At 40.3% G+C, this 26,110-nt stretch overlaps 1 protein-coding gene and 2 long non-coding RNA genes across 7 annotated transcripts in view; 1 reads left to right on the forward strand and 2 right to left on the reverse strand.

The window, feature by feature from the left end:
• Nucleotides 1–7,560: 7,560 nt before the first annotated feature.
• Nucleotides 7,561–26,110, reverse strand: part of kdm6ba (lysine (K)-specific demethylase 6B, a) — a 114,469-nt gene continuing 95,919 nt past the window's right edge. For all 5 annotated transcript variants that reach the window (XM_036004741.1, XM_036004743.1, XM_036004740.1 and 2 more), the window contains 22 exons: nucleotides 25,217–25,302; nucleotides 23,117–23,238; nucleotides 22,489–22,612; nucleotides 22,199–22,291; nucleotides 21,770–22,055; nucleotides 21,580–21,657; nucleotides 21,166–21,336; nucleotides 20,837–21,022; nucleotides 20,006–20,545; nucleotides 16,037–19,788; nucleotides 15,701–15,827; nucleotides 15,285–15,390; nucleotides 14,903–15,108; nucleotides 13,851–13,948; nucleotides 13,696–13,764; nucleotides 13,341–13,489; nucleotides 13,139–13,253; nucleotides 12,799–12,986; nucleotides 12,558–12,699; nucleotides 11,336–11,462; nucleotides 9,243–9,413; nucleotides 7,561–9,117 (listed from right to left, as the gene is read on the reverse strand). In XM_036004741.1, the coding sequence (XP_035860634.1) occupies nucleotides 9,097–9,117; nucleotides 9,243–9,413; nucleotides 11,336–11,462; nucleotides 12,558–12,699; nucleotides 12,799–12,986; nucleotides 13,139–13,253; nucleotides 13,341–13,489; nucleotides 13,696–13,764; nucleotides 13,851–13,948; nucleotides 14,903–15,108; nucleotides 15,285–15,390; nucleotides 15,701–15,827; nucleotides 16,037–19,788; nucleotides 20,006–20,545; nucleotides 20,837–21,022; nucleotides 21,166–21,336; nucleotides 21,580–21,657; nucleotides 21,770–22,055; nucleotides 22,199–22,291; nucleotides 22,489–22,607 (6,744 nt within the window). In that variant the 5' untranslated portion in view covers nucleotides 22,608–22,612; nucleotides 23,117–23,238; nucleotides 25,217–25,302 and the 3' untranslated portion in view covers nucleotides 7,561–9,096. The remainder of the gene's footprint in view (nucleotides 9,118–9,242; nucleotides 9,414–11,335; nucleotides 11,463–12,557; nucleotides 12,700–12,798; nucleotides 12,987–13,138; nucleotides 13,254–13,340; nucleotides 13,490–13,695; nucleotides 13,765–13,850; nucleotides 13,949–14,902; nucleotides 15,109–15,284; nucleotides 15,391–15,700; nucleotides 15,828–16,036; nucleotides 19,789–20,005; nucleotides 20,546–20,836; nucleotides 21,023–21,165; nucleotides 21,337–21,579; nucleotides 21,658–21,769; nucleotides 22,056–22,198; nucleotides 22,292–22,488; nucleotides 22,613–23,116; nucleotides 23,239–25,216; nucleotides 25,303–26,110) is intronic.
• On the reverse strand, nucleotides 10,510–11,329 carry LOC116042329. The gene is made up of 2 exons (XR_004103190.2): nucleotides 10,981–11,329; nucleotides 10,510–10,839 (listed from the first exon to the last, which is right to left on the reverse strand). It is a non-coding gene; the product is annotated as an uncharacterized LOC116042329 (long non-coding RNA).
• Nucleotides 12,597–14,019, forward strand: LOC118495758. Its single transcript, XR_004898189.1, has 3 exons — nucleotides 12,597–12,694; nucleotides 12,783–13,506; nucleotides 13,867–14,019. It is a non-coding gene; the product is annotated as an uncharacterized LOC118495758 (long non-coding RNA).

The following is a 26,110-nucleotide window of genomic DNA, read 5'->3' on the forward strand; positions in this document are numbered from 1 at the left end:
AAGTGTTACCGAAAATGTTACTTTTGCATAGTGGTTTGGAAGCAGAGTCTGTGGAGGCTAAGAAACTGTGTGGACTTTTTGAGGTTCAGATGGTGATTCTTTATAGCAGAGGTCAAGCCTTGGGTTTAACAGCAGTTACATGATGTAAAGATTTAAGATGTTGTGAAGCCAAGCAAGAGACGTCAGTCTGCACTGTTTACAATGTATGATGACATATACATGCGCTATCAGGAAATGTTTATTTTAGATTTGGATAACAGCTTGGATTCTCTGGAATACAGGATCAGACAAGGAGGATGAAGTAAGAAGTACAAAGATATTGAGGAAGGCGGTAATCAGTTAAATGATAAAAGATCATAGCATGAACTAAATAATTAGTGTTGTCTGATCCTGATTTTCTAGCCTTTTTCCTCTGCTTTGAGCTGCAATGTTTGTTTACTTACAGTCCTTTGGTCTCCATGCTATCCTTTTTTTGTGCGTGTGTAAGTGTAGAAACTATAACGATATTGATGTTTCTTCTTGCCCCTACAAGATATTGGCCTGAAATACAGTATTTTGAGATCAACATCCAGCATGATGGTTTACAGTACAAGGGAGGAACCCGGTTAGTTAGTTTAATCATTTCATTGTTGGCATTGCAGTCTTTGTCACTAAGTCACTGCTGTCAGAGGAGTTCACATGAACTCTTCTTTGGGGAACTTTAACTCATCGCGGATGAAATTGTTACTACATAATATTTCCTCATGCTCAACAAAAGCAGCATAAACAAGCTTCAAAGTTGTGTCCAACATGATTACACCATGTGGTGTTGATTGGACCGCTGACAAATTTGTTTTGCGGAGGAAAGACCGTTCATTCTCTCATCACCTGACTGCAGCTTGGTGCACAGATAGACGGACGGAGCTGGTCTTCCTGTGGGGTTTGAAGCAGGATTTCCTTTAGTCTGTCCAGTAATGCTCTAACCCTCTGCCGGCCCTGCGGCCCTTAACTTGACCTGAGTACACAGTGACCTTCCAATGCTCTGTCACTCTGCCTGTGAACACTGAAGATATACTGTACAGTCAGGCTTGTACCTACCTTTCCTCTCAAGGAAGATCTTAGAAAATCCACAAGATTGATCTGATTCTCTTAAGTGCAAGTTATACGTTAGTTTATATCTATAGCTAGATCATTTATTTGTTTAAAAAGTATTGAATTAATTTGTTAGCTTTTCATTCAAACATTTTTAAGACAATGGAGATCCTATCTTAAAATTGATATTGAAAATGATATTCTATGACCCTACAAATGGCATGGCTTTTCTGATGTGTTACTATACTACCATTCCATATGAGCACCTTTCATTCAGGCATAGTGTTAAACAGATTTTGTACAGGATTATCCATCTCCATTTTGACATACATCCAGGCACATATTAGTAGTTATATTTACTGAGTTTAGAGGACATCTGCATGATCAAGTTTCTTTCAGACTTTTCTTAATTTATAGATTCCCCAACATGACATAAAACACATTACCTCATACAATTCAGGTATAGTATACTGTATGGGAATAAGAATGAGGTTGTGTCATGTAAGGCAACATAGTTTACACGTTGGAATGTGATGACGATGCATTAGTGATCTGCTTTTTGTGTATAAAATTTAAAAGTGTTGTTTGACTCACTATTGAATTTAGTGAGGAAACTAAAGTCTGAGCAGTACTACTCCCTCTATTTCCTGCTCTGCTATCTGAAGTTTTTCCCACTAGGACAGTCAACTTCCTTAGTTTACCCTGGATGTCTGAATGGAAACTTTTTTATGGATTTCAGCCTTCTATTTTTTCACACGCATATCTAACAATAGCAAGCGCAAGTTTAGGACGTGAATGACAAATGTTTGGCACAGCTGAGGGATATGACTTGTTATTGTAGGAGTTTAGTGTAAATGAATTGAAGGTGGGCTTTGACACATTTCAGGGTAGTGAGCTGGCTCCCAAAGGTGAGAGGGTGTGGTGCTTTTTGTGTATTTTGAGTGTGATCAAACCAGTCGCTTCAACTCTCGCTTCATCTGTCTTTTTTCCACTACCTTCACATGCTGCCTTCACGTGCGGTCGGAAATTTTGATAATATAGTATGTCGAAATAAGTCATAGTATAGTATGTTGAAAAAAGCCATGAAAAAGCCAGAGTATAGTATGTCGAAAAAAGTGATAAAAAGCCATAATGTAGTATGTTGAAAAAAGTCAGTTTATTATTTCAAAAAAAGTGATAAAGACATAACATGTTGAAAAAAGTGAGTCATAGCATAGCATGTCGAAAAAAGTCATAGTACAGTATGTCGAAAAATTTCATAAAAAGGCCATAGTATATGTCGAAAAAAATGATAGTATATATTGAAAAAAAGCCATAGTATAGTATGTTGAAAAAAATAGTGTATATATAGCATGTTGGAAAAAAAAAAAAAGTTATAGTATGTCGAAAAAGTCATAGTATGGTATGTTGAAAAAAAGTCACAGTATAGTACTGTATGTCGAAAGAAATTGAAAAAAGTCATAGTATTTCGAAAAAAGTGGAAAGAAGTCATAATGTAGCATGTGGAAAAAAGTCATAGTATAGTATGTCGAAAAAAGTGGAAAAGTAATAGTATAGTATGTAGAAAAAAGTCATAGTATAGTATGTCAAAAAAAGTCATAGCATATCGAAAAAAAGGAAAAAAGTCATAGTATAGTATGTCGAAAAAAGTGGAAAGAAGTCATAATGTAGCATGTGGAAAAAAGTCATTGTATAGTATGTCGAAAAAAGGGGGAAAGTCAGTATAGTATGTCGAAACAATTTGAAAAAAGTCATGGTATAGTATGTCGAAAAAAGTGATAGTATAGCATGTGAAAAAAGTCATTGTATAGTATGCAGAAAAAAGTCAATAGTATAGTATGTCAAAAAAAGTCATACCAAAGCATATCGAAAAAAGAGGAAAAAAGTCATAGTATAGTATGTCGAAAAATGTGGAAAAAAAGGCATAGTATAGTACTGTATGTCGAAAGAAATATAAAAAGTCATAGTATAGTATTTCAAAAAAAGTGGAAAAAAAGTCATAGTATGTCGAAAAAAGTGGAAAGAAGTCATAATGTAGCAAATCGAAAAAAGAGGAAAAAAAGTCATAGTATAGTATGTCAAAAAGTCAGAGTATAGTATGTGGAAAAAGTCATAGTATGTAGAAAAAAGTCATAGTATAGCATATCGATAAAAGAGGAAAATAGTCATAGTATAGCATGTGGAAAAAGTCATAGTATGCTGAGAAAAGTGGAAAAAAAGTTATAGTATGTCAAAAAAAGTCATAGTATAGCATATCGAAAAAAGTCATAGTATAGTATGTCAAAACAATTTGAAAAAAGTCATGGTATAGTATGTCGGAAAAAGTGGAAAAGTCAGAATAGTATGTCGAAAAAAGTCATAGTATGTTGAAAAAAGTTGAAAAGAAGTCATAGTATGTAGAAAAAGTCATGTCGAAAAAAGTGGGGAAAAAAGTTTTAGTATAGTATGTCGAAAAAAGAGGAACAAAAGTCATAGTATAGTATGTCAAAAATAGTCATAGTATGTCAAAACGAGTCATAGTATAGTATGTAGAAAAAAGTGAAAAAAGTCATAGTATATATTATTTTCGACATACGAATGACTTTTATGGACATGCTATATTATGAATTTCTTTCCTCTTTTTTCGACATACACTACTACGGTCAAAAGTTTGGGGTCACTTAGAAATTTCCATTCCACTCCATTATAGACAGAATACCAGCTGAGATCAGTTGCATTGTTTTTTTAATCAGGGCAGCAGTTTTCAGATTACATTATGTGCTTACATAATTGCAAAAGGGTTCTCCAATGTTTTCTCAGTTAGCCTTTTAAAATGATATCAGATTAGTAAACAGAATGTGCCTTTGGAACAGTGGATGAATGGTTGCTGATAATGGGCAATGTAGATATTGCATTAAAGATCAGCCACTTCTTTCCACAACAGTCGAGAATCCTTTTTTCGACATGCTATACTATGATTTTCCACATACTATACTATAACTTTTTTTTCAAATTTTTTTGACATACTATGACTTTTTTTCCACATTTTTTCGACATACTATACTCTGACTTTTTTGGACATGCTATATTATGAATTTTTTTCCTCTTTTTTTCGACATACATGACTTTTTTCGACATACTATGACTTTTCCACTTTTTTCAACATACTATGACTTTTTTTCGACATACTATACTATGACTTTTTTTCCTCTTTTTTCGACATACTATGACTTTTTGACATACTATACTATGACTTTCTTCGACATACTACACTATGACTTAATTCCTCTTTTTTTGACATGCTATACTATGACTTTTTAATTACTTTTTTCGACATACTATACTATGACTTTTTAATTACTTTTTTCGACATACTATACTATGACTTTATTTCCTCTTTTTTTGACATACTATACTATGACTTTTTAATTACTTTTTTTGACATACTATACTATGACTTTTTTTTCGACATACTATACCATGGCTTTTTTCACCTTTTTTTCTACATACTATACTATGACTTTTCTTCCACATACTATACTATGACTTTTTTTCCACATACCATAACGTGACTTTTTTCGACATACTATAATATGACTTTTTTTCCTCTTTTTTTGACATACTATACTATGGCTTTTTTGTCAGTTTTTCAACATACTATACTATGATTTTTTTCGACATACTATACTTTTTTTTCCTCTTTTTTTTTTTCGACATACTATACTATGACTTTTTTCCTCTTTTTTTCGACATACTATACTATGACTTTTTTTCCTCTTTTTTCGACATACTATGACTTTTCTACATACTATACTATGACTTTCTTCGACATACTACACTATGACTTAATTCCTCTTTTTTGACATACTATACTATGACTTTATTTCCTCTTTTTTCGACATGCTATACTATGATTTTTTAATTACTTTTTTCGACATACTATACTATGACTTTTTTTTCGACATACTATACTATGACTTTTTTCGACATACTATACCATGGCTTTTTTCACCTTTTTTCTACATACTATACTATGACTTTTTTTCGACATACTATACTATGACTCTTTTTTGACATACTATACTATGACTCTTTTTCGACATGCTATACTATGACTTTTTAATTACTTTTTTCGACATACTATACTATGACTTTATTTCCTCTTTTTTCGACATGCTATACTATGACTTTTTAATTACTTTTTTCGACATACTATACCATGGCTTTTTTCACCTTTTTTCTACATACTATACTATGACTTTTTTTCGACATACTATACTATGACTTTTTTTACCCTTTGTTTTTCTACATACTATAATATGACTTTTTTCTACATACTATACTGTGACTTTTTTTGACCTACTATACTATGACTTTTAATGACTTTTTTCGACATACTATACTATGACTTTTTTCCACTTTTTTTCGACATACTATACTATGGCTTTTTTCACCTTTTTTTCTACATACTATACTATGACTTTTCTTCCACATACTATACTATGACTTTTTTTCCTCTTTTTTTCCACATACCATAATGTGACTTTTTTCGACATACTATAATATGACTTTTTTTCCTCTTTTTTTGACATACTATACTATGGCTTTTTTGTCAGTTTTTCAACATACTATACTATGATTTTTTTCGACATACTATACTATGACTTTTTTTTCCTCTTTTTTTTTTTTGACATACTATACTATGACTTTTTTCCTCTTTTTTTCGACATACTATACTATGACTTTTTTTCCTCTTTTTTCGACATACTATGACTTTTCTACATACTATACTATGACTTTCTTCGACATACTACACTATGACTTAATTCCTCTTTTTTGACATACTATACTATGACTTTATTTCCTCTTTTTTCGACATGCTATACTATGATTTTTTAATTACTTTTTTCGACATACTATACTATGACTTTTTTTTCGACATACTATACTATGACTTTTTTCGACATACTATACCATGGCTTTTTTCACCTTTTTTTCTACATACTATACTATGACTTTTTTTCGACATACTATACTATGACTCTTTTTCGACATACTATACTATGACTCTTTTTCGACATGCTATACTATGACTTTTTAATTACTTTTTTCGACATACTATACTATGACTTTTTTTTCGACATACTATACTATGACTTTTTTCGACATACTATACCATGGCTTTTTTCACCTTTTTTCTACATACTATACTATGACTTTTTTTCGACATACTATACTATGACTCTTTTTCGACATACTATACTATGACTCTTTTTCGACATGCTATACTATGACTTTTTAATTACTTTTTTCGACATACTATACTATGACTTTATTTCCTCTTTTTTCGACATGCTATACTATGACTTTTTAATTACTTTTTTCGACATACTATACTATGACTTTTTTCCTCTTTTTTTTGACATACTATACTGTGACTTTTTTTCCTCTTTTTTCGACATACTATGACTTTTCTACATACTATACTATGACTTTCTTCGACATACTACACTATGACTTAATTCCTCTTTTTTGACATACTATACTATGACTTTATTTCCTCTTTTTTCGACATGCTATACTATGACTTTTTAATTACTTTTTTCGACATACTATACTATGACTTTTTTCGACATACTATACCATGGCTTTTTTCACCTTTTTTCTACATACTATACTATGACTTTTTTTCGACATACTATACTATGACTCTTTTTCGACATACTATACTATGACTTTTTTTCCTCTTTTTTCGACATGCTATACTATGACTTTTTTATTACTTTTTTCGACATACTATACTATGACTTTATTTCCTCTTTTTTCGACATGCTATACTATGACTTTTTTCCACTTTTTTTCGACATGCTATACTATGACTTTTTTCAACATACTATACTATGACTTTTTTCCACTTTTTTTCGACATGCTATACTATGACTTTTTTATTACTTTTTTCGACATACTACACTGACTCTTTTTCCACTTTTTTCGACATACTAAACTGACTTTTTTCCACTTTTTTCTACATACTACGAAATTCTATAATGTGACTTTTCTTTAAACTTTTTTCGACGTACTATACTATGACTTTTTTGGACATACTATACCATGGCTTTTTCCACTTTTTTTCGACATACTACACTTGCTTTTTTATCACGTTTTTCAACATACTATACTATTACTTTTTTTCCTCTTTTTTTGTCATACTATATTTATTTTAATGAAAGCCCTGTGGGTTGGAGGTTTGTCTCATGTCTTTGTTGCTGTTGTACGTATGTTCTGTATCTTATAAATTAATATTAGAATGTAGAATAGGGTGTTGAAAAAAGTCATAGTATAGCCTACAGCTATGCATGACGGATGTTCTGGTGCTGTTGGAGAACTTCATTGACAGGTCTAGTGATTGGTTGCGCAGCATTCAGTTACCTGCGTCATTTATGAATGTTATTGATAGATTAGATAGACCTAGCAAGTTCATTGAAAAGAAAACAGACAGGTCCTTCTCACTTTTGGATTTATCAAAAAGCGTTTATTATTAATAGTCATAGTAATGTCACACAAATTCACAAGTGTTTAAGACATGTCTGGCTCAGTTTGGTTGTGTGTGTCTGCAAGTATGTCTGTGATTTCTCTAAACAGTGCAGTTATAAATAAATGACCACAAAGTGAAGGAAAAGGGTATGGTAATATTGCAACAGGAAAAATAGAATTCTCATTTTAAGAAGAAAACAGAAAAAAAAAGTTGTTCAAAGAGAACATTTAGCACCATCTATCCTGTTATCATATTCAACAGATAATATATCATAAAATCAATAAAATCTCATCTAAAAGCCCCCTACATAATAAAAAAATTTACCATTTCTCAGAAAGTTTTTTTTTTTTCTCCTTGATGAGCATTCCATTAGTCATCTTCTCTACGTGAGCGGTGTGCCTATTGTCTACAGGAAAGGTGGCGTTATACTCAAGATAAAGATATCATTTAATATATATCAGGAGGAAAAGGCAGGAGTCATGAGAGGCAAGCACCAGAGAAACAGCAGCCTCCACTCCCGTGAACACACAACCCCCACAGTTCAGTTCTTACAGAGCAATCGGTCTCTATAAAAAATACAGAGGAAAAAAACAACAAACTTGTACAACCCTATTAAAAAAGGGAGAACATTGATATCCAATAAATAGAGGAAACATTTTAAATTAAATGTACAATGCCAAAATAAATCCAGAAAATACCAAGTCTGCATATTGAAACAAAACAATCAGAGGTACAACACACAAACACCAGATGGCAATGATTTTTTTCTTTTTAGAGCCCATACAGAGATAGAAGAAATGAACAAAAGGACCTGATGATGAGTGACAACTGGATATTAATCTCCAGAGGAAATAAAAGTAGAATTAATACAAACACAAGATTTACAACACATACAAGAATCTAAAAGACAAAATGAAACCCCCCCCAAAACAACTGAAGTCGTTAAAACCCGTATGTTTTGTATTTTTTTTTTTAATTCTTAATGCTTTAGAAAAATGTTCATATCTCTATTATTAGTATTTTTCATTTTCTCTTATTTCTAAATACAAGGCCAATGTGGTATATATCTAGGCTGATCTAGTTTAGAAAAAAACAAAAACAATAAATTATTTTTTAAAAAGACAGCACCCCACAAAAATTGCAAACAGCATGTACAAATTTCAGTATTCAAGACAACAACAGAGACACATCATCAACTACCCGCTGCAGTTTGTTCAATGGCAGCACCAACTGCCCCCTGGTTCTCAACTTCAATGTTGCCAGGGTGTCTGGTTGAAAGCACCATCTGAGAGTAAACTGGTATTTTATTGGCGGCTTGGTATTTCTTTTTGTAAACAGTAATGATGAGTAAACTTATTCAACTGGCTGTTCGGCAAGTATTTGCAGTAGTAGTAGCAAAAATGATCTTAAATAACAAAAGGGTAAGTTGAAAACCAAAGTGTAACTGTGTCTTTTGTCCTGGCTTGCAGGAGTTTTGGTTATGGCTGAGGAGACGCAGGGGGGGAGCTCTGTCACCGGGAGGAGGACGAGGCCTGGTGAGACACACAACAGAAACAATTTTCCACGTCAGAAGGGAACATTCAAATTCTTAAATGGCACAACTTATTGAATCCTCAACAAAAGACAGCAGGAAAAATCAGGAATATTGAAGAATTACCAGGTTGAAGGAGTCATATGTGTTCATGAGCTCCTCTATGCGGTACTGCTCCAGCACCACTACGTTGGTCAGGTTGGGGCTACGCTGACGTGCGCAGTCCTCACAGTGAACCACATATGTTTTCCTGCTGCTGTTCTCACTTGTCACAAACAGCAAATCGAACACCTCCAACTGTAACGGAGGAGAGGACAGGTTCAGGTTAAGAAACATTCAGAAAGTACTTCTACTATAAATCTATGCCAGTCAGCTTGCAGTAACAATGATCCAGTTTCATGGTGAAAAAGAATGCACTGTAGATTCCTGCGACTAAATTAACCATTTGAGACAAGGTTATGTACTCTAAAACAGCCTTGCATTCTACCTTGATAGTCATTTTGGAGACTGTTTGTGGTGTCGTTGAATTGTAATGTATTGTACTGAGGTTTCTGTTTTCTTGTTAAAGATTATATTTGGGTTTTTCTGCCTTTTAATTCATAGGACAACTAGGTGAGAGAGGGGGAAGACATGCAGGAAATCGTCACGGGGCGGAGTTGAACCCTGGGCCTCTTAAGTATATGTGCGCCTGCTCTACCCACTGAGGTGGTCTCTAATATTTTCGAGAAGACATCTATAAGTTTAATCAACTAAGCATAATGGCCTTCATGAGATATATTGTAAGGTTGTTTTATTAAGTACTTGGTTTAGCTAGGTATACCAAATACTGGCTTTTGAGTGGTTGGAACACAGTCAGCATATAGCTGGACAGTGGACATTGTGGTACATGTAACAACATGTTTTTCATGTGACCTTTCTTACTTGCAGAGAATATTTTTATGTTTATTAGGTACACCTAACTTATACAACAGCCCGACAATAAGTCCTAGCTTTCTTATAGGGATGTCCCGATCAGAGCCGATTTTGGCATTTTTTTAACCGATCGGGGATCGGCATTTACCCCGATTACCCTACTCCGATCATTTACATCAGCTTGTAGTGAGCACCGCCCTTAATCACACACGCCCTGTGCCACAAATGCACCGCCTTGATGCCGTAGCCACTCACCAGTGTCTGTCCGTCCACAGTGTGTGAGTGTCTTGTAGCTGGCCAGCCCATGTCAACAAGTAAAAAAAGTCTCTTTCTTAGTTACCCGTTTTTTACAGAAGCGGATTACTCTAATTCTACAATTTCAGACTGTTATTCCCTGGAGCTGACATTGGTAAACACGAGAAGAAAATCAAGGATTGCCTTTTAAGCGCAAGAGTTAGTTAGTTAGCTAAGTTTAGTTTTCGTTGTCCAGCGGGAACTTGAAACAGTTTATTCTTTGGTTGGGGGTTTGCTGGGATCCTAAAGAGAACTGTTTTGGTGTTGAGAGAAAAGACTCATTTGTTGCACTAAATTAAGCTTAAGGCATATTTTAGTTACTTTTGTGTGCAGCTTTATTATCTGAGCAAATGTGAGTATCGGATCGGAACTCAGTATTAGCAGATATTCAATATTCAAAATAATTGCTCGGGACATCCCTACTTTTCACTTTTGAATATTGATTGAACTTTTTTTGTGATACTTGTAGTGTTACACCGAGTTGTTTCTATTACCCCTTTCACACAAAGGGCTAAACCTGGGTTGACTTGTGTTTGTCCACGTTGACGGACTGATTTGCGGCCCTGGTTGATTTCAATGTGAATTGCACAAGACCAGGGTCGCTAACAACCGGGTTGGGTCATTGGTTGGAAATGGGGGCGCACAGTCGTTGCTGGACCGGAGTATGTGATGTTAGCTGTTGATTAAAATTGTATGTTGTGTAAACCCCGCCCATTGCCAGCACATGAGGTAATTGGTATGCACCGCACCGTGTTGACTGGCTTCTTTTGACAAAATAAGGGGTTGAACACAGGTCAGATAGCCCTGGTTAATGAACACCTTCATTGATGTTGAGGGGGAGAAACTCATACACCTATCAGTATAAAGCAAAACATTTTAAACGGCACCACAAACTACAGCCTCCATGACAACAAAGTTGACTTTACAATTACATTTTAGCAAGGTGTACCCAATTAACTGGCAACTGAGTTTGATAGAGAGAGTTGGATGGTTAGTGACTGATAGCTACTCACGTCACACTCGTTGCAGTAGTAGGCAGGCTCGTCCTTGACCCGACTCTGATAGGAAAGCTTCTTGCCATCAGCCACCAGTTGGTCCCGCAGGACCTGGATGTGCTTCATGGACTGCAGCAAGCAGTGTCTGGCAAAAACGGTAAAGATTACAACATTAATATAAAGTTGCCATCAAATGTTTAAAACCAGGGCTGTCAAAATAAATGTGATAACAAATTCCTTTTAACGCCCCTAATTTTGTGCGATTAGTCTATATCCACGACGTTCCGCTTTCTTTGTGTTGTAATTTTAAACCCTTGTGGATTTCTGAGGACTATGGTTAACTGCTCCTCAGATCTCTGCAGGGTAAATCCAGACAGCTAGCTAGACTATCTGTCCAATCTGAGTTTTCTGTTGCACGACTAAAACAACCTTTGAACGTACATGTTCCACCAAAACAAGTACCTTCCCGAGGCTATTTTGCAGTGGCTCCGTCCAGTGTTTACCCAAGACGATTGTGATTGGTTTAAAGAAATGCCAATAAACGGTGAGCACGTTTTTCTCCCATCCCAGATTGCTGTATGGACGAAGGTCTGACAATGCGAGACTAATGTGCAATTAACACGCGCCGTTCTGTGATTTGGGCCTAGGGCCCGCTCTGTAGTTTGGGAACTCAGGAAGCAATGCAGCAGTAACGTTGTGGATGGCTAGCAGAAATGGATAAAGAAAAAAAGTCTTTTAAATAGCAAGTTCCGTTTCAAAGCCCTTCCAGATGATTCTCTTGACAAGACTGAAGTTATTTGCATGTACTGTCGATGTGAATTGAGATACCCACGCAGTACGTCGAGTCTCAAATACCACTACAGTACCTTTGAGGTTATTCTGGAGAATATTTTAGACAGTTTTTTTTTTTTTAATTGTTGCAATTTGCATAAAAGCAAGCATATTTGTCTGCTCCCATGGTGATAAGAGCATGAAAAACTTGACTTTTTAAGTACAAATAAAACAAAAGTGTGATTAATTGCGAGTTAACTATATATATATATATATATATATATATATATATATTTAGTATGTATCATTACAAATGCAATCTAATAGAACAATCCATCAATGGTATAATGTTCATATTGACTGAAGTGTTCTCTGGTACAGAGATATTTTCTTCCACCTCTCTTGGTGAGATGAAGGCTTATTAGTTTTAAGTGGGTGTAACTGAAACTGACAGTTCATCTGTACTCACTTGACCATCTTGAAAGTGTCTGGGTCGGTGATCTTGACAGTGCGGGCCACGTTCCAGGACACGTGGATCATGGGGACGATGGATTTGACCTTCTTCACTTCGTTCCACTCAAACCTCTCCAGGGCCAGCTGGTACTGGTAAGCTGAAAATGTGAAACAAACAATGTTGAACACTGTCTTACAAAATATTCTTACTATTGTTGAGTAATCTCTATTTGGTCACTAGATGGTGCACTCCTTACCATTGAGAGGTCCAACATTCCAGGCGATGTTGTTGCACCAGCCTACGGCCTGAACCCAGTGAACAGTTCCAGCGTTGATCCACACCAAGTCTCCAGGCCGCTGGATGAAGCGGTACACTGGGATGTTGGCTTTGTAGAGGTCCTCCAACACCGGCCACCAGGACCCTGTCAGATAGTCCACTCCGTGCCTAAGCACATACGAGGAAAAAGTTGTGTTAGAGCTATGATGTTTGTGTGTAGAAAGGTGTAGGGCTAGCATCTTAAATAACCCTTGCACTCAGACTTGGGAAGTACTAAACAAAGTCAGCTTGCATTCTCAGATGTGTCTCGGTCTACTCACTTTTCACAGAAGTCACTAATGGCCTGCCAGTAGTTCTCATGGACAGAGAACCACTCACAGTCTCCAGGGCCGATGTTGATGTTCACTGAGCAAAAGTTATTGTTCTCCTGGTGACCTGTTGATTTTAGAATGAACATATCTTAATTCAGATAGTAACTTATGTTTCATATTGTTTGAACTAAAGATGTAAAGAGTCCTTTACCTGGTGTTCGGCTCCCTGGAACCTTCATGTAGAGCTGGACAGTGTTCATGCCTAGGATGGTGTGTCCGACGTGGCTCAGCATGTTTCCACTAGATGCTACACGCATAAAGGCTGGCAGCTTCTGCAACTCCTGAAGCTGAGGCTTCCACCTGATCAGAGATAGCAGGTTAGAACTGAATCTTTAGTAATGTATGAAAAGTATCTACATTGATATAAACAGATGTCATACAAAGGAGCTTTGCTTGATGCTATCATGCTGCTGTATTATGTACTCAACCACCAGAGGGCAATGCAACATGTGAAAAAATATTTAGTGGCTTTCAAATATTTTGTAATGATGACCACCATTGCTCACCTCTTGGGATCTGAGAGGTCAATGTTGGTGCCAAACTTAATTATCTTCCCCACTTGTTTCTGCTCAGCACTGAGGAGGAGAAAAACATTAAGTATTACTACAAATCGCAAAACACACTTTTTGTAAACTTTGCCCTCTTTTAACAATATTCTTACCTGCTACTTTCTTTAGAGCTGTCCTTGCTTGGAGTATCAGAACTGTAAGAAGGCTTCTTCTCATCTTCGTCATCCTCCTCATCGCTGCCTTTCTCCTCCTGAAGACATAGATCACAACATGTTTTATCAACTGGATTGCAGCACAGAGTACAGAAACATGGAGAGCCTGACTCTATCTAAACCATTAAACTGAATTATACAACAAGTAGATCCGACCAAGCAATCCGATTAGTCAACTAGACATTTAGAATGTGCTCACATCAACATGACAGCACACCATGGTTATCACTAAAAATATTACTCCATTTCAATGTCAACATTCCAGAGTTGAATCAAAACCTTTTTTGAAACATTTGTAAATAAATCACGAAACACAGTGGAACACACACAAGCTCTCCAACATATTGACATAAAGTGATTCATCGGATTAAACAACTCTCTGAAGTCAACTGTTACTAGAAATGTTTGGGTGACTGCTACATGTGAAGTTTGCAGATGTATAGAAGCTAAATCTGTCAATTTTATTTCAGCAGATATCTTAGTTACAAGATTGAGCTAGTAAAGCAGTTATTTATATATATATATTTTTTTTTTTTGGGGGGGGGGGCGCTTTTCCGCCTTTAGTGGAGGGCACAGGTGAGAGGGGGGAAGACATGCAGGAAATCGTCACAGGTCGGAGTTGAACCCTGAACCTCCACATCAAGGCACAAACCTCCAAATATATGTGTGCCCGCTCCACCCACCGAACCAACCCAGCCACTTGTGTGGCATGGAAATCCCATGATCTCTACAAAGCTAACGTTAGCTTAAGTTAGCTGGCTGACTATTTTTTTTTAATTTTTTGAGAGCAAATTGCCTCACAAAATTAATGCAGTTTATTATCTTTTAGGTAACTGTTGTATGTATAATTGTCATATTATGGGCACTTCAGTGATGCTTAATGACATTAAATCACACCCTCTCTTGTAATATTGCTTAAATATACAGTGTGCTTGAATGCAGAAATAGTGGTAGCTGAAGTGGTTAGAGTAAGAGTACTAGAACATATTTACCTGCAGACTCTCTTGGAAGCTGGAGGCCTGGTACTGGGCATACTTGGCAATGGTGGTGTGGGAGCGGCTGCTCTCGCAGGGCCATGTCTGGCCCATCCCACTGGGGTCCCAGTTCTCATCAGCAGGCTGCTGCACCTGAGTCCTCACCTCTACCGCCTGCTCTGCATTGGCCTCAACCAGTGACTTTGTAGAAAACAGCCCCAGGTCTAAAAACAATGAGAGGGAACATTAGGCACATACAACCAATTGATGCAAACATGTAGTAAATATAGTCTGTAACTAATGGGTCAAAATGTCTAATACTAAGACTATTCTTTCTCCAGAAGTATCAGGAGAGCTTACCATGAATTTTGCATTTACAGTCACACAAGTGTAAACTTACTGAGTCGTAGAGATCCAGCCAGGCCTCTGATGACAGTCACAGGATTTTTAGGATCTGTACAGAACTGCAGCAGCACAGGGGAGAATGCATCCCTCTTACTCTCCAACTACAGAGAAGAAACATCACGTCAATACACAGTAATGAAAACTGCTTCAGGTAATTTGTCATCATGCACAATGAATTGCCACAAGAGGGCAGCACAGGGACATTAGGCATATTGTACACTACATATTAAACCAACTTAATGTTCTGTTGCTTTGAAGAATGTATTATTTGTGTGCTGTCTGATTAAACATTAAAGTGCCTTTCCACCTTTTTCTTTGTTTGTTAATTTATAATCATACTTTGTTTACCATGTATACTTATATATACAATGTTCATTTCCATATGCATCAAAAGAAATGAAAATGACCTACATAGATGCTGGGTGTAGGAGGGTTGAGTTTCTCTCTGGGAATGGGTTCACCCGAGGTCATGGTGGGCTTGACAGAGAAGGCTGGGAGCAAGAAAGATTCTTTGAACTTCCCTTTCACTCTGGCCCCCCTGCAACAGAAAAAATAACACATTAACAGATGCAAACTTGAAGATACAAAACAGGTTTCTGTTACTACTGTGCGCATGAGCTACCTGATGAGTTATTTAGACTAAGACTCATGAATGAATCCCTGAAATATGCAAAAAGGCCTTGTAAAATCTAGACCATTTTACATTAAATTGATTTTAAGAAAAGTTGTCCTCCATAGTGCACTTACTTGCAGGACCTGATGATTTCACTGGCAGTGTTCTTAATGTTGATTTCCTCCAATGGGATCCTCTTTTCCTCCACCTCAGATGCTATGAATGTCTCCCTGTCCCCGCTCTCTACTTTGATGAGGCGAATCTTTAGCTCTTTGGGTGGCCCATCTGACAGCGCCTTCAGTTTCAAGAAGTCCGTTGAACCCAATGAAGAACCAGATTCAGAGTCTTTTTTCTCCTCAGAAGATCTCTCGCTAGAACTTCTCGAGGTCCATTCTAAATGCTCTCCTTCACTGGTGGGGCTGGCACCGGATGGTTCGTTGCATTTTGTTTTATCTGTGTCATAATGACCCCGATTATTCTCAGACCCCTCTTTGCTCTGGAGGTTGAGGTCGCCAAGAATTCTGCGATCCTTCTTCTCTTTATCGCTCTTGCCATCCTTGTGCCGCTTGTGGCTGGAGCTGGAATGAGTGGAGGAAGATGATGATGATGAAGAAGAAGAGATGACCATCTCCTCTCTCTTTTCTCGATGTTTCTTCTTTTCTTTCCTATCTTCATGCTTCCTGGTGCTCCTGTGGCTGTGACTTTGCTTCCTCTTATATTTCTCCCTCTCTTTATCTCTGTGTCTGTCTTTCTCTCTGTGTCCCTTTACTTTCTCAGGTTTGTGTCTGTCCTCCACTTTGACATGGCCATCGGGTTTATCGAGGGAATTCTTGTTAGGAAGTGACTGTCGACTAAGCATGACCTCGCAGCTTTTGCCCAACTCTGCCAGCGAGGACTCAGAGATGGTCGTCAACAACCGCTCCTCTTTGACCACCTTAATAGGATTTATGGTAGAAATACTTTCCTTTTTGGTAGAGTTTATTCTGTCCTCTGTTGTCTCTCCATCATCTCTCCAGACATCAGCACCCTCTATTTTCAATTTATTGTCTTCTAGCAGAGGAGGAGGGGAGGACTTAAGAGGTGGGACAGCTGGACTGAATGGTGGCTGAGTTGAATCTGACGTGGGAGAACTGCTTTGCTGCTGGCGGCATATATCAGGGCCCAGTGACAGTGAAGAGGAATATTTGACCCCAAGCAGAGCTGATGGAGGGGGTCTCCCAAAAGGTCCACCACGGTAAGCATACTTCTGGCTCCCTAGAACTGTTGCTAGGGTATTGAACATGCTGTTTACACCTGTTTGGTGGAGGTGGGGTCTTTGGGGTGGTGGAGAACAAGAGGGTGTCTCAGGGTCCTCCTCGTCCTCATCCTCGTCAGCCTCACTTTTAGTTTGCTCTGGGAGGCCGTAAAGTTTAGCCAGGTCACTGTGGCGGTAATTGGTGTTCCCCACTCCCATGTCCATTGACCGTTTAGGGTTTGGAGAAGGTTTAAGGTAGTCCTCATCCTCCTCATTGAGAGAAGATGTTCGGCTGCAAGGGGAAGCCAGAGAGCCTTGGCGACTGAGCACAGGAGGGCTAGCATGAGGATTGGATCCAAAGTCTTCCTGGTTGGGCTGATGCTTCATTGCTGGAATGAGGTCTGGGGCACAAAGGTAGCTCTTGATAGGCTGGACACTAGGAGTAAACTTGTCAAGAAGACCTGTGGACCCAGTCTTTTCACTGTTATACATCTCCTCTTCCTTTTTGATAGATTCATCGAGCATGGCCATAATGTTAGCCAGACCATCGGGAAGCAATGTGGACAACTCAGAGGGCTCTTCCTCAAACTGGGCAGAGTCAGGGCCACAACTGCTGGCATTTTCCAAACCACTACTTGTCACCTGCTTGTGGAGGATTTCCCTAATGGAGCTGGAGGATAAGCGTGGTGGTGTGATATTTTCTCTGGGAAAAGCCTGATACAGTTTGGGGGGTTCTCTAAGTGCCAAGGTAGGTAGAGAGTGTTGGCTGCTGTCTCTCACCGTGGCTGAGTCTTTGGATTGGTTGGGTGCGGCTTGCATTGTCGGGGGCTTGTTGGGGTATGCCGACTGGTTCATCCCTGAGGTATTGTGTGTTGATGAGGGTCTGAATGTCGTTCCGCCATTGTTGCTCCACATTTCCCTCTGTCTCTGCTTTTCTCTGGCATACTCCGTCTGAGGTGTAAGGGGGGGCGGCCGAGGTGTAAGGGGGGGCGGCCGCAGTCTTTCCACAGGAGCAGTGGTGGTAGGTGTCTGGCCTGGTGGACAGGGGAGCGCGCCACCACGGCTTAGCCAGGGGTAAGGGGGTGAAGCCTGGGAGCTGGGGGGTGATGGGTCTGAAGGAGGTGCAGTAACAGAAGAGAGCCGAGGAGGTCGCCGTGTTGGGGAAGTGTTGCAGGAGAGTAGTCTCTCCAGATTTTCAATAGCAGTCTGCTCTTTGCCTTTTGCACTGCACAGTTCCTCCTCCCTCTTTCGCTCCATTCTTTTTTTCTCCTCCTTTTTCCTCTCCCACTCTCTTTGTTTTTTCTTTTCTTCCTCCTGCCTCTCCAGTTCTCTCTTCTTTCTCTCCTGCTCCTGCCTCTCTGCTTCTCTCTTCTTCCTCTCCTCTTCTTGCCTCTCCCACTCTCTCCTCTTCCTTTCCCGCTCCTTCTTCTCCCATTCTTTCTTTTTCCTCTCCTCTTCCTGCCTCTCCCATTCCCTCCTTTTCCTCTCCTCCTCCTGTCTATCCAGTTCTCTCCTTTGCCTCTCCTCCTCCTGCCTCTCCGCTTCTCTCCTCCTCCTCTCCTCTTCTTGCCTCCTCTTTCTCTCCTGCTCCTGTCTCTCCCATTCTCTCCTTCTCCTCTCCTCCTCCTGTCTGTCCAGTTCTCTCTTCTTCCTCTCCTCCTCCAGCTCCTTCCTCTTCCTATCTTCGTCCCGCTTTTGTCTCATCTCCCATTCTTTCTTTTGCCTTTGCTCTTCTCTCATTTTTCTCTCGTGCTCAACTTCTCTGTCCCTCTTCCTCCTTTCTTCAGCTTGCATGTGACCCTCTAGCTCTGCATCAAGCTTGTCTAGAGCCTCTTCGATGGACTGAGGAACAGAGGTCTGAGCTGGTGGACAAATCTGGGGCTCAGAGTACGCCTGTGTCACGGCAAATTCTAAATCATGACCCAGTCTGGATGAGAGGGCTGGAATGGATGGATTGGATGGCTGGGATGGCTGAGGTGCAGTATTGCCAGTAGAGCGTGGAGCTGAGCGGTATGTAGTAGGAGAGCTAGGAAGAGGATTTGAAACTCTGCTTGTAATCACACTGTCCCCTGCCCTCTGGTGCCCTGAGGAGAACAACGAAGATGATGAGGAAAATGTAGGAGGTTGCTCCAGCTCTGTCTGAGCATAGTATGACGTCTTCCCCTTCGTGGGCCGGGACTTGGTGGGTCCCTGTTGTGGTCTGGGCAGCTCCTGTTGGTGAAGCTGGTTGGCAGTGGTAGTTTGGCCTCTCTGACATCCTGGCTGCAGCAGAGCATCCAGCTGAGAGATGGGGCTAGTGATGCCACGGGTGGAGGTTTGGGTTACTGGCTCTCTTCCTCTCTGCCAACTGGTATTACTGCTGCCATTGTTCACAGGGCAACCAGCAGGGGGGGACGTGCTCACCGTGGAGACACCAGTCATGGTTACACCAGTAGAGCTCCTGCTGTTACTATAGCCACCGATGGCGCAAGAGGCCTGGGATATGGGAAGATTGGCTGTGATGACAGGTGTTCGAGTGGAATTGGTTTGGGGCAGAGGAGGGCTAACATGATGGTGATGCTGGGAAGGAACTGGAACCCGGCTATCCACGACCTGATTGTGGCTCTGCTGGCTCTGAGGTAGCAGTCCTGGAGGCCTGTAGATGCCCGACTCCTGAAGAGACACATACAGAACAATTTTCAATTAATAAATGGAATCATGATCACTATCTTAACAACTGCAGCTGGATTAACAGATGAAGTGTAGTACTGTTTATTTAGTAAAAACACCTGCTGCGTCATATCACCATAGCATCTATGACTGCAGAAGAACAAACTATATATATATATATATAAATTGGTACAAATGAGCATAAAGGCCTTGTACTCACTAGGGAGTGACTGCTGGGCCTGCTCTGGTATCTCCAGGCCTCATGGGGCCTACTTTGCAGATGATGAGGTACTGAGGTGCTGCCGCCAGGAGGTGGAGGTGGAGGGGGACCCTTGTGCCCCAGCCCTGGATGAGGCTGGAAGTGGCTGTAAGGCACACTGCTGCTGCTGCTGTTGCTGGTTGCAGAAGGGTTTGCTGGTGACAATTGGGCATGTAGGTGTTGATCTCTGTCTCCCCTGGTTGGGGTAGATGCCGTGTGAGAGGTAGCTTGGCCGCCACCTTGGCCCCCAATGAGAGGGCCTCTCTGGTTGTGAGCACCACGAGGCTCCATGGTCTGGCAGGGTTTGGAGCTGGGGTAGGAGGAGTGAGGGGACTGCTGGTTTACAGCCTGAGGTTGGAATGCGTCTTTCTGGAGCTGAGGAGCACATCCCTGGTTGTAGCTTCCCGGGGAGGAGTTTGGTGGAGGGGAGAAGTTTGAAGGAGTGGAAGAGGCAGGAGAGGACTTTTGGGCATAGCTACCAATTCCTTGTTTGTTGGTTTCCTGTTATACGATAGAGAATGAGCAACAACGCAACAGAGGATTTGATTAGAGTAACATAAAACTAACAGGATCTGATCACTGTTGCACTTAACAAAAAAAAAAAAAGGAAATCAATTTTGGGCAACGTGTTATTTACAGCCCAGCAAACAATACTCTCTGTCAGGTTCAGACAGTTAATGGAATCAATAGATCTTTATGGCACCACTCAATCCAATAAAGACTGCGGTCAATAGTAAAATATCAACCCCTGGCTCTAAGTACCATATAACTAATGAAAGGATATTTTCTTACTGTTCTGAGCTGGAACTCCTGCGATTGTGGGTTCTTGCGGTCAGAAGTCTGGGGCTGCCAAGGAGTGTTCTTGTGAAGGGGATTCCAGAAGGCAGCTTTTGGAGGGAGGTGGTGGACTGATGACTGGTGCTGAGATGGCAAAGACTGGCCAGGGCCAGGGAAACGCTGCAGTCCAGGATGGGATACCTGCACAGGGAGTGGGACATTACAACATTTACAACTCAATGGTCTGACTAACAAGAACAAACTAAAGTGTAGAGAAAATCTAGAATTGAGGTTATACAATTCTACTCATTGTGGCTGTTTTGGTACAACATAAAAAATTATACCTGATCCAAACTCTTTTTTCTCTTGCTGGGGCTGGGACAGTCCTCTGCAGCTGGGCGGGAGGACGTGTGCATGGATGGCAGAGGAGTGTGCTGGATAACAGAGTGCTCTCCCAATGGAGGGCCTGGCCTCTTCAGCTGACCCCCTAGCATCTTCCCTGGGTAGCCCCTCTGCTGTGAACAGAAAAATGAAAGGATCAGTGCTGTGGCAGATGAAGATAACTAGTCCAACTATTGCAGTGTCAGTTCAAAAACATTCCATTGCTAAAATATTCAGCCAAAGCTCGGTGACAGTGGTTTTGAATTGCGTATGTCTTTCATCTGTCTGGTTGCAGCAGTAATGACAGCCAGAACAGAGATTCTTCTGTGTCTATATGGATGATGAAACATGATCATAGCCAATTAGAGAGCTCCTACCTGGTGCACCTGAGCCCACATCTCATCTCCCAGCAATGGTGGACCCCGGGGAACATGCTGCTCCTGAGGACCCCCAAACTAAAGCAGACAGTAAAGACAACACAGAAACCGTGAACAGAGTCAGTTTTTTAATCTATGAAACTCTGGTGCGTAAATCTACCATATCGTCACCTGTAATATTGTCACTGACCTTCAGCAGTTGGTTTGGCCTGTTGGGGGGAAGATGGGGGTTGGGGGGAGGGCCGCTGCTGCCTGCATAGCCTCCATTATGGGGACGAAGTGAGTGCTCATTGGGCAGTGGCACAACAGGATGTCCTTGAGGAGGGAGGTGGGATTCATACAGCTGACCTAGTTGCTCCCATGCTCTGTGGGGAGGTGGAGGGTGAAGATGATGATGAGGAGGTCTCTGCTGCTCCCTCTGCAGACCTGGTAACATTGGCTGTGGGAGCTCAAGTTTTTCACATCCTCGCATGGGCCTGGACAGCAAAAAGAAGACAAAAGGGTTCAAATATATTACAACAAACTAACAAAAAACAGATCTTGATTACACCACATGCTTTCTTCATCATGTCACTTTCTAAATGTTGTTCTTTCACTGATGATTTTGTGCATGACTTACCCATTACTAAAGAATTTACTGGGATGGTTCAGTCCGCCCATAGGACCAGGAGGTAGATGGGAAAGGAGCTGGTGGTTTATTCCAGGCGAACACCTGCAGAGTCACAGAGACAGCACACATGGTACAGTCAGATGACATTTCCTAGCAGTTTTTACACCAAGGTTGTTAAGTACATTTGAGCTTTTACTTCAGTTCTGCTATAAAAACTTAATTACACGTTAAAGCTGATTAAAGATTAAAGTTAACAAAGAGGTTCGCAAGAGTTTGTGTGTGTTGCCATGGACACAGACCTGGCAGGTGGCTGCCAGGCACGGCCGCCCACAGGAGCCCATGGTCCCCGGTTGAGTCCGTCCAGAGGGAAGGAATCCCGTGTGCCACGCCCGCCAAACTGCTCTACTGCGTGATGCATCCAGCCTGCGGATATTAGTATTATGACTTTAAGGTTATCATTAAATATCTTAATAAATAGAAAATATAATCACTCTGTGTTACTGTTATAAAGTACCAAGATCTTTCAATATTATGACGTCCATGGTGGGTTTGTGGTCAAATGACAGACTTCTCATTTTGCAACAAACACCAGTGTTCAACAGATTACCTTAAAATCTATTGCACTACAATTACTAGTTAGTCCATGAAAATTATGGGCTGTCGCTGAGACTCAGAAATGTTATTACTTTTACATGTTTTTATCTCTCATCTAACTTAAATATAGCAGTTTGAAAGAGATGATTTATTTGAATTGGCATTCTTTACTTTAAACATGTTCACACACATGTTGCCACATATTTCTATAGACTACTGGTACTGTTTTTTTTTTAAACTTGCATAACAGCAGTATGTACTGTATATCATATACTTACAACACAATGTCTGTCAGTGAATGTTATTAAAGTGCATTAGAGAGCTCTTACTCACCAGACTAGCTGTGTCTGTGAAGCCCTCCACTGCAGCACAGAGAGGGCCTCACTCCAACACTGAGAATATCTGTACTGCCCGACTCCTCTGTCTTTAGCACCAAGAACCCCAAAGCCTATTAGCTACAGTAAGAGAGAGAAGAACAGGAGAGTCACTATATGACAACGAGTGAGACAGAGACACACTGAAAAGCCAATAAATGCCAGTGGGTTCTCTATTATATAGGTGGTGCAAGTCAAATATAGGGCAATGAAGAGCTTACTGTGACTGGAGAGAAAACCTTAATTAAACCCTTTTATTTACTATTATTTACATCTAATTCCCACCACTAACATTTCCTCTGATTCTGTTTTTGTTTAGACATCCCCCCAAGCAAGATTAGAATAACTTAGATTCTCTTGAAGACTTAAATCACAATGGATGTCTTTGTCTGTAGCTGGCTGCTATGAGCCAGTCAGCCTGTAAGAGGCGCCAGTAAGCCACTCGGAACAGAACAGAATTATTACTGAAGCCCAGATGGCTCAATAAGGAGCTCACCTATGAGGACAGACCTGGGGTTACTGTAATCCTTACCATGGGCCTCCTGATAACAACGGACAGAGGGAAAGACTAAGAGTGAGAGGCCTTGGTCACATGCCAAGTGTGTCTGTGTGAGTGTGTGTGTAGTGTTGGAAGCAATGCCAAGTGTGCAAGCTGCATGGTTGTGTCAGCATTTGCTGATTTAGTGCATGTGAGAGAAAATACTGTGCTCTCTTAAGTGGATGATTGTGTGTGTGTGTGTGTGTGTGTGTGTGTGTGTTGCAGTGCTCTGAACGGTGTATATATAAAGTGTGTGTGCATACCCGGTGGATACACTAAGGTTTAATCTCATTACGGCAGGCGTGATGGAGAGGGAGGGGGGCAGCAGCGACAGACGGTCTGAACAGGATGGAAGGATAGATTAAGGAAAAAAGAGAAGAAGGGATGAAGGGAGGTGGAGTGGAGAGTAGGAACAGTGCCATGAAAACGCCCACACACACCTTACCACATACACAGAGACAACACAAAGAAAAACGGTTGAGGGGAAAACATAAAAGAAGCTGAGAGATAACTCCCTCCCCTCCCTGCTTTCTGAAACACCCCACACACATACACAATACAAAAGACAGAAGGTGTCAAGATACAAAGATGTGCATGTACCTCGATTAAAAAAAGACAACAAAAGAGATCCTTGACAAAACCTGAGAGGGTATGTTGTATTAGGAGGGATGTATTTGCACCTACACACATTCACCACTTTGCTGTTAAAAACACATACTTGCACTGAAGATATAACAGATAAAATTATTTAAAAATCCGAATGTTTTGTCATCTGTTAAATTGTTATGCTAAAGATGATTTATCCGTAAATAACAATATCCCACCTTAATCTCCCGATTACTTCAGTCTTAATTAGGATGACACCAGTTCAAAGATGTCAAGACCATTTGATTGGATATATTTGTCACAGTGGAAGTGTAACATAAAAGTAACAAGTTGTTCAATGGCAAGAGAAATGAATCATAACCTGTGTGTGCAAGTCTCCAATTTATGCATTATACATGACTTGTCCCTTATGGCTCCAAATGTTAAAGACACATAATGTGACATTTAAAAAAAAGTGACAAGTGATGTATAATGCATTAGTTGGAGAGTAACAGACATGCACACACAGGTTATGATTCATTTCTCTTGCTCAGTTTTCCACCAGTTTTCCTAAATTAGCTCTGGTCATACGCAGTCCTTCCTCCCACCAGTTCCTATTCTCTGCCTTTCTTCCTCCCACCAACTCTGGATGTCTCTGTCTCTATTTTAAGCCCAGTTGGGGATATTTCAATCGACACACACACACCTACACCTACACCTACACACACACACACACACACACACACACACACACACACCTACACCTACACCTCCACACACACACACACACACACACACACACCCCTTCCGACTCACTGGGATCATCATTCACCAGGCTCTGCTGCTACGTGAAGATAGGCTGGCATTAACTGTCAAGGCTGCACATGACATGCTTTAAGACAAACTGATACACACACATACTCATGCTGAGCTTACCTTTAAGAGTAGCACCAAGTTTTTGATTCACAGTTGTGTTATGTCTTAGCTTTGGCTGCCAATCATCTCTCTGGGGCTCCGCAACCCTGAAAGACAAAGAAGACAAAAACATTCATGTCAAGCTGTCATTAAAACAATATGAAGCCAAGTGAACAGAATACTCAGAAATATGATGATATACGAAGCCTCAAAACACATGATATAATTCAGGGCTGAGGGTGGTATTTGCTTTCAATATGAACCGACAACCTCTTTGTCCTGCTGCTTCTCTTTTCTGACTTTCTAGACAGAGAATCGTCACTAAACCCTCCTGACTTCTGAGGTGGCACCTGGTTTCAGAGCAGCGTGGAAAACTTGAAGGTGGCTCAGAGGCGAAGGGAGGCCGACACAATGGGAGCGAGGGGCTCTTGTTCGCTCACTCTCGCTTTCTCTTCTAACACAGACACACTGTGCAGCCTAACAGGCACGCAGACACACAAACAAGGCTCATCTTGCCCTAACAGGAAGAGCCGGGACGGCTAAGTCAACTATCACATGTGAAAGAGTAGCGCAAACATAGTAAAATAATAAAACACATGGCATAAAGGAGAAAGGAAAGGAGAGTGTGACATGGGAATCAGAAAAAAATAGGAACGAGAGATACAAAGAGAAATGTCGCAAGAGACCTGGTTGGGACTGGTGAGTGCAAACAAGGACACAGTGGGGAGTTTTGTAATTACCACTTTTATACAGGGTGTGTGTTTATGTCTGCTGTGACCAAACAGTCGTCTATTCCCGTCGCTACCCTGGCTATCACATTGCTCACAGCCACTCTACCAGCACAGTGTGAGGAACTCAGTACTCTGAAACCAGATAGTGTACACGTCTGACGGCAGACAGTGTTACATACCAGCT

This window comes from Sander lucioperca, chromosome 9 (assembly GCF_008315115.2).
Source record: "Sander lucioperca isolate FBNREF2018 chromosome 9, SLUC_FBN_1.2, whole genome shotgun sequence".
In the NCBI taxonomy this organism is placed as follows: domain Eukaryota; kingdom Metazoa; phylum Chordata; class Actinopteri; order Perciformes; family Percidae; genus Sander; species Sander lucioperca.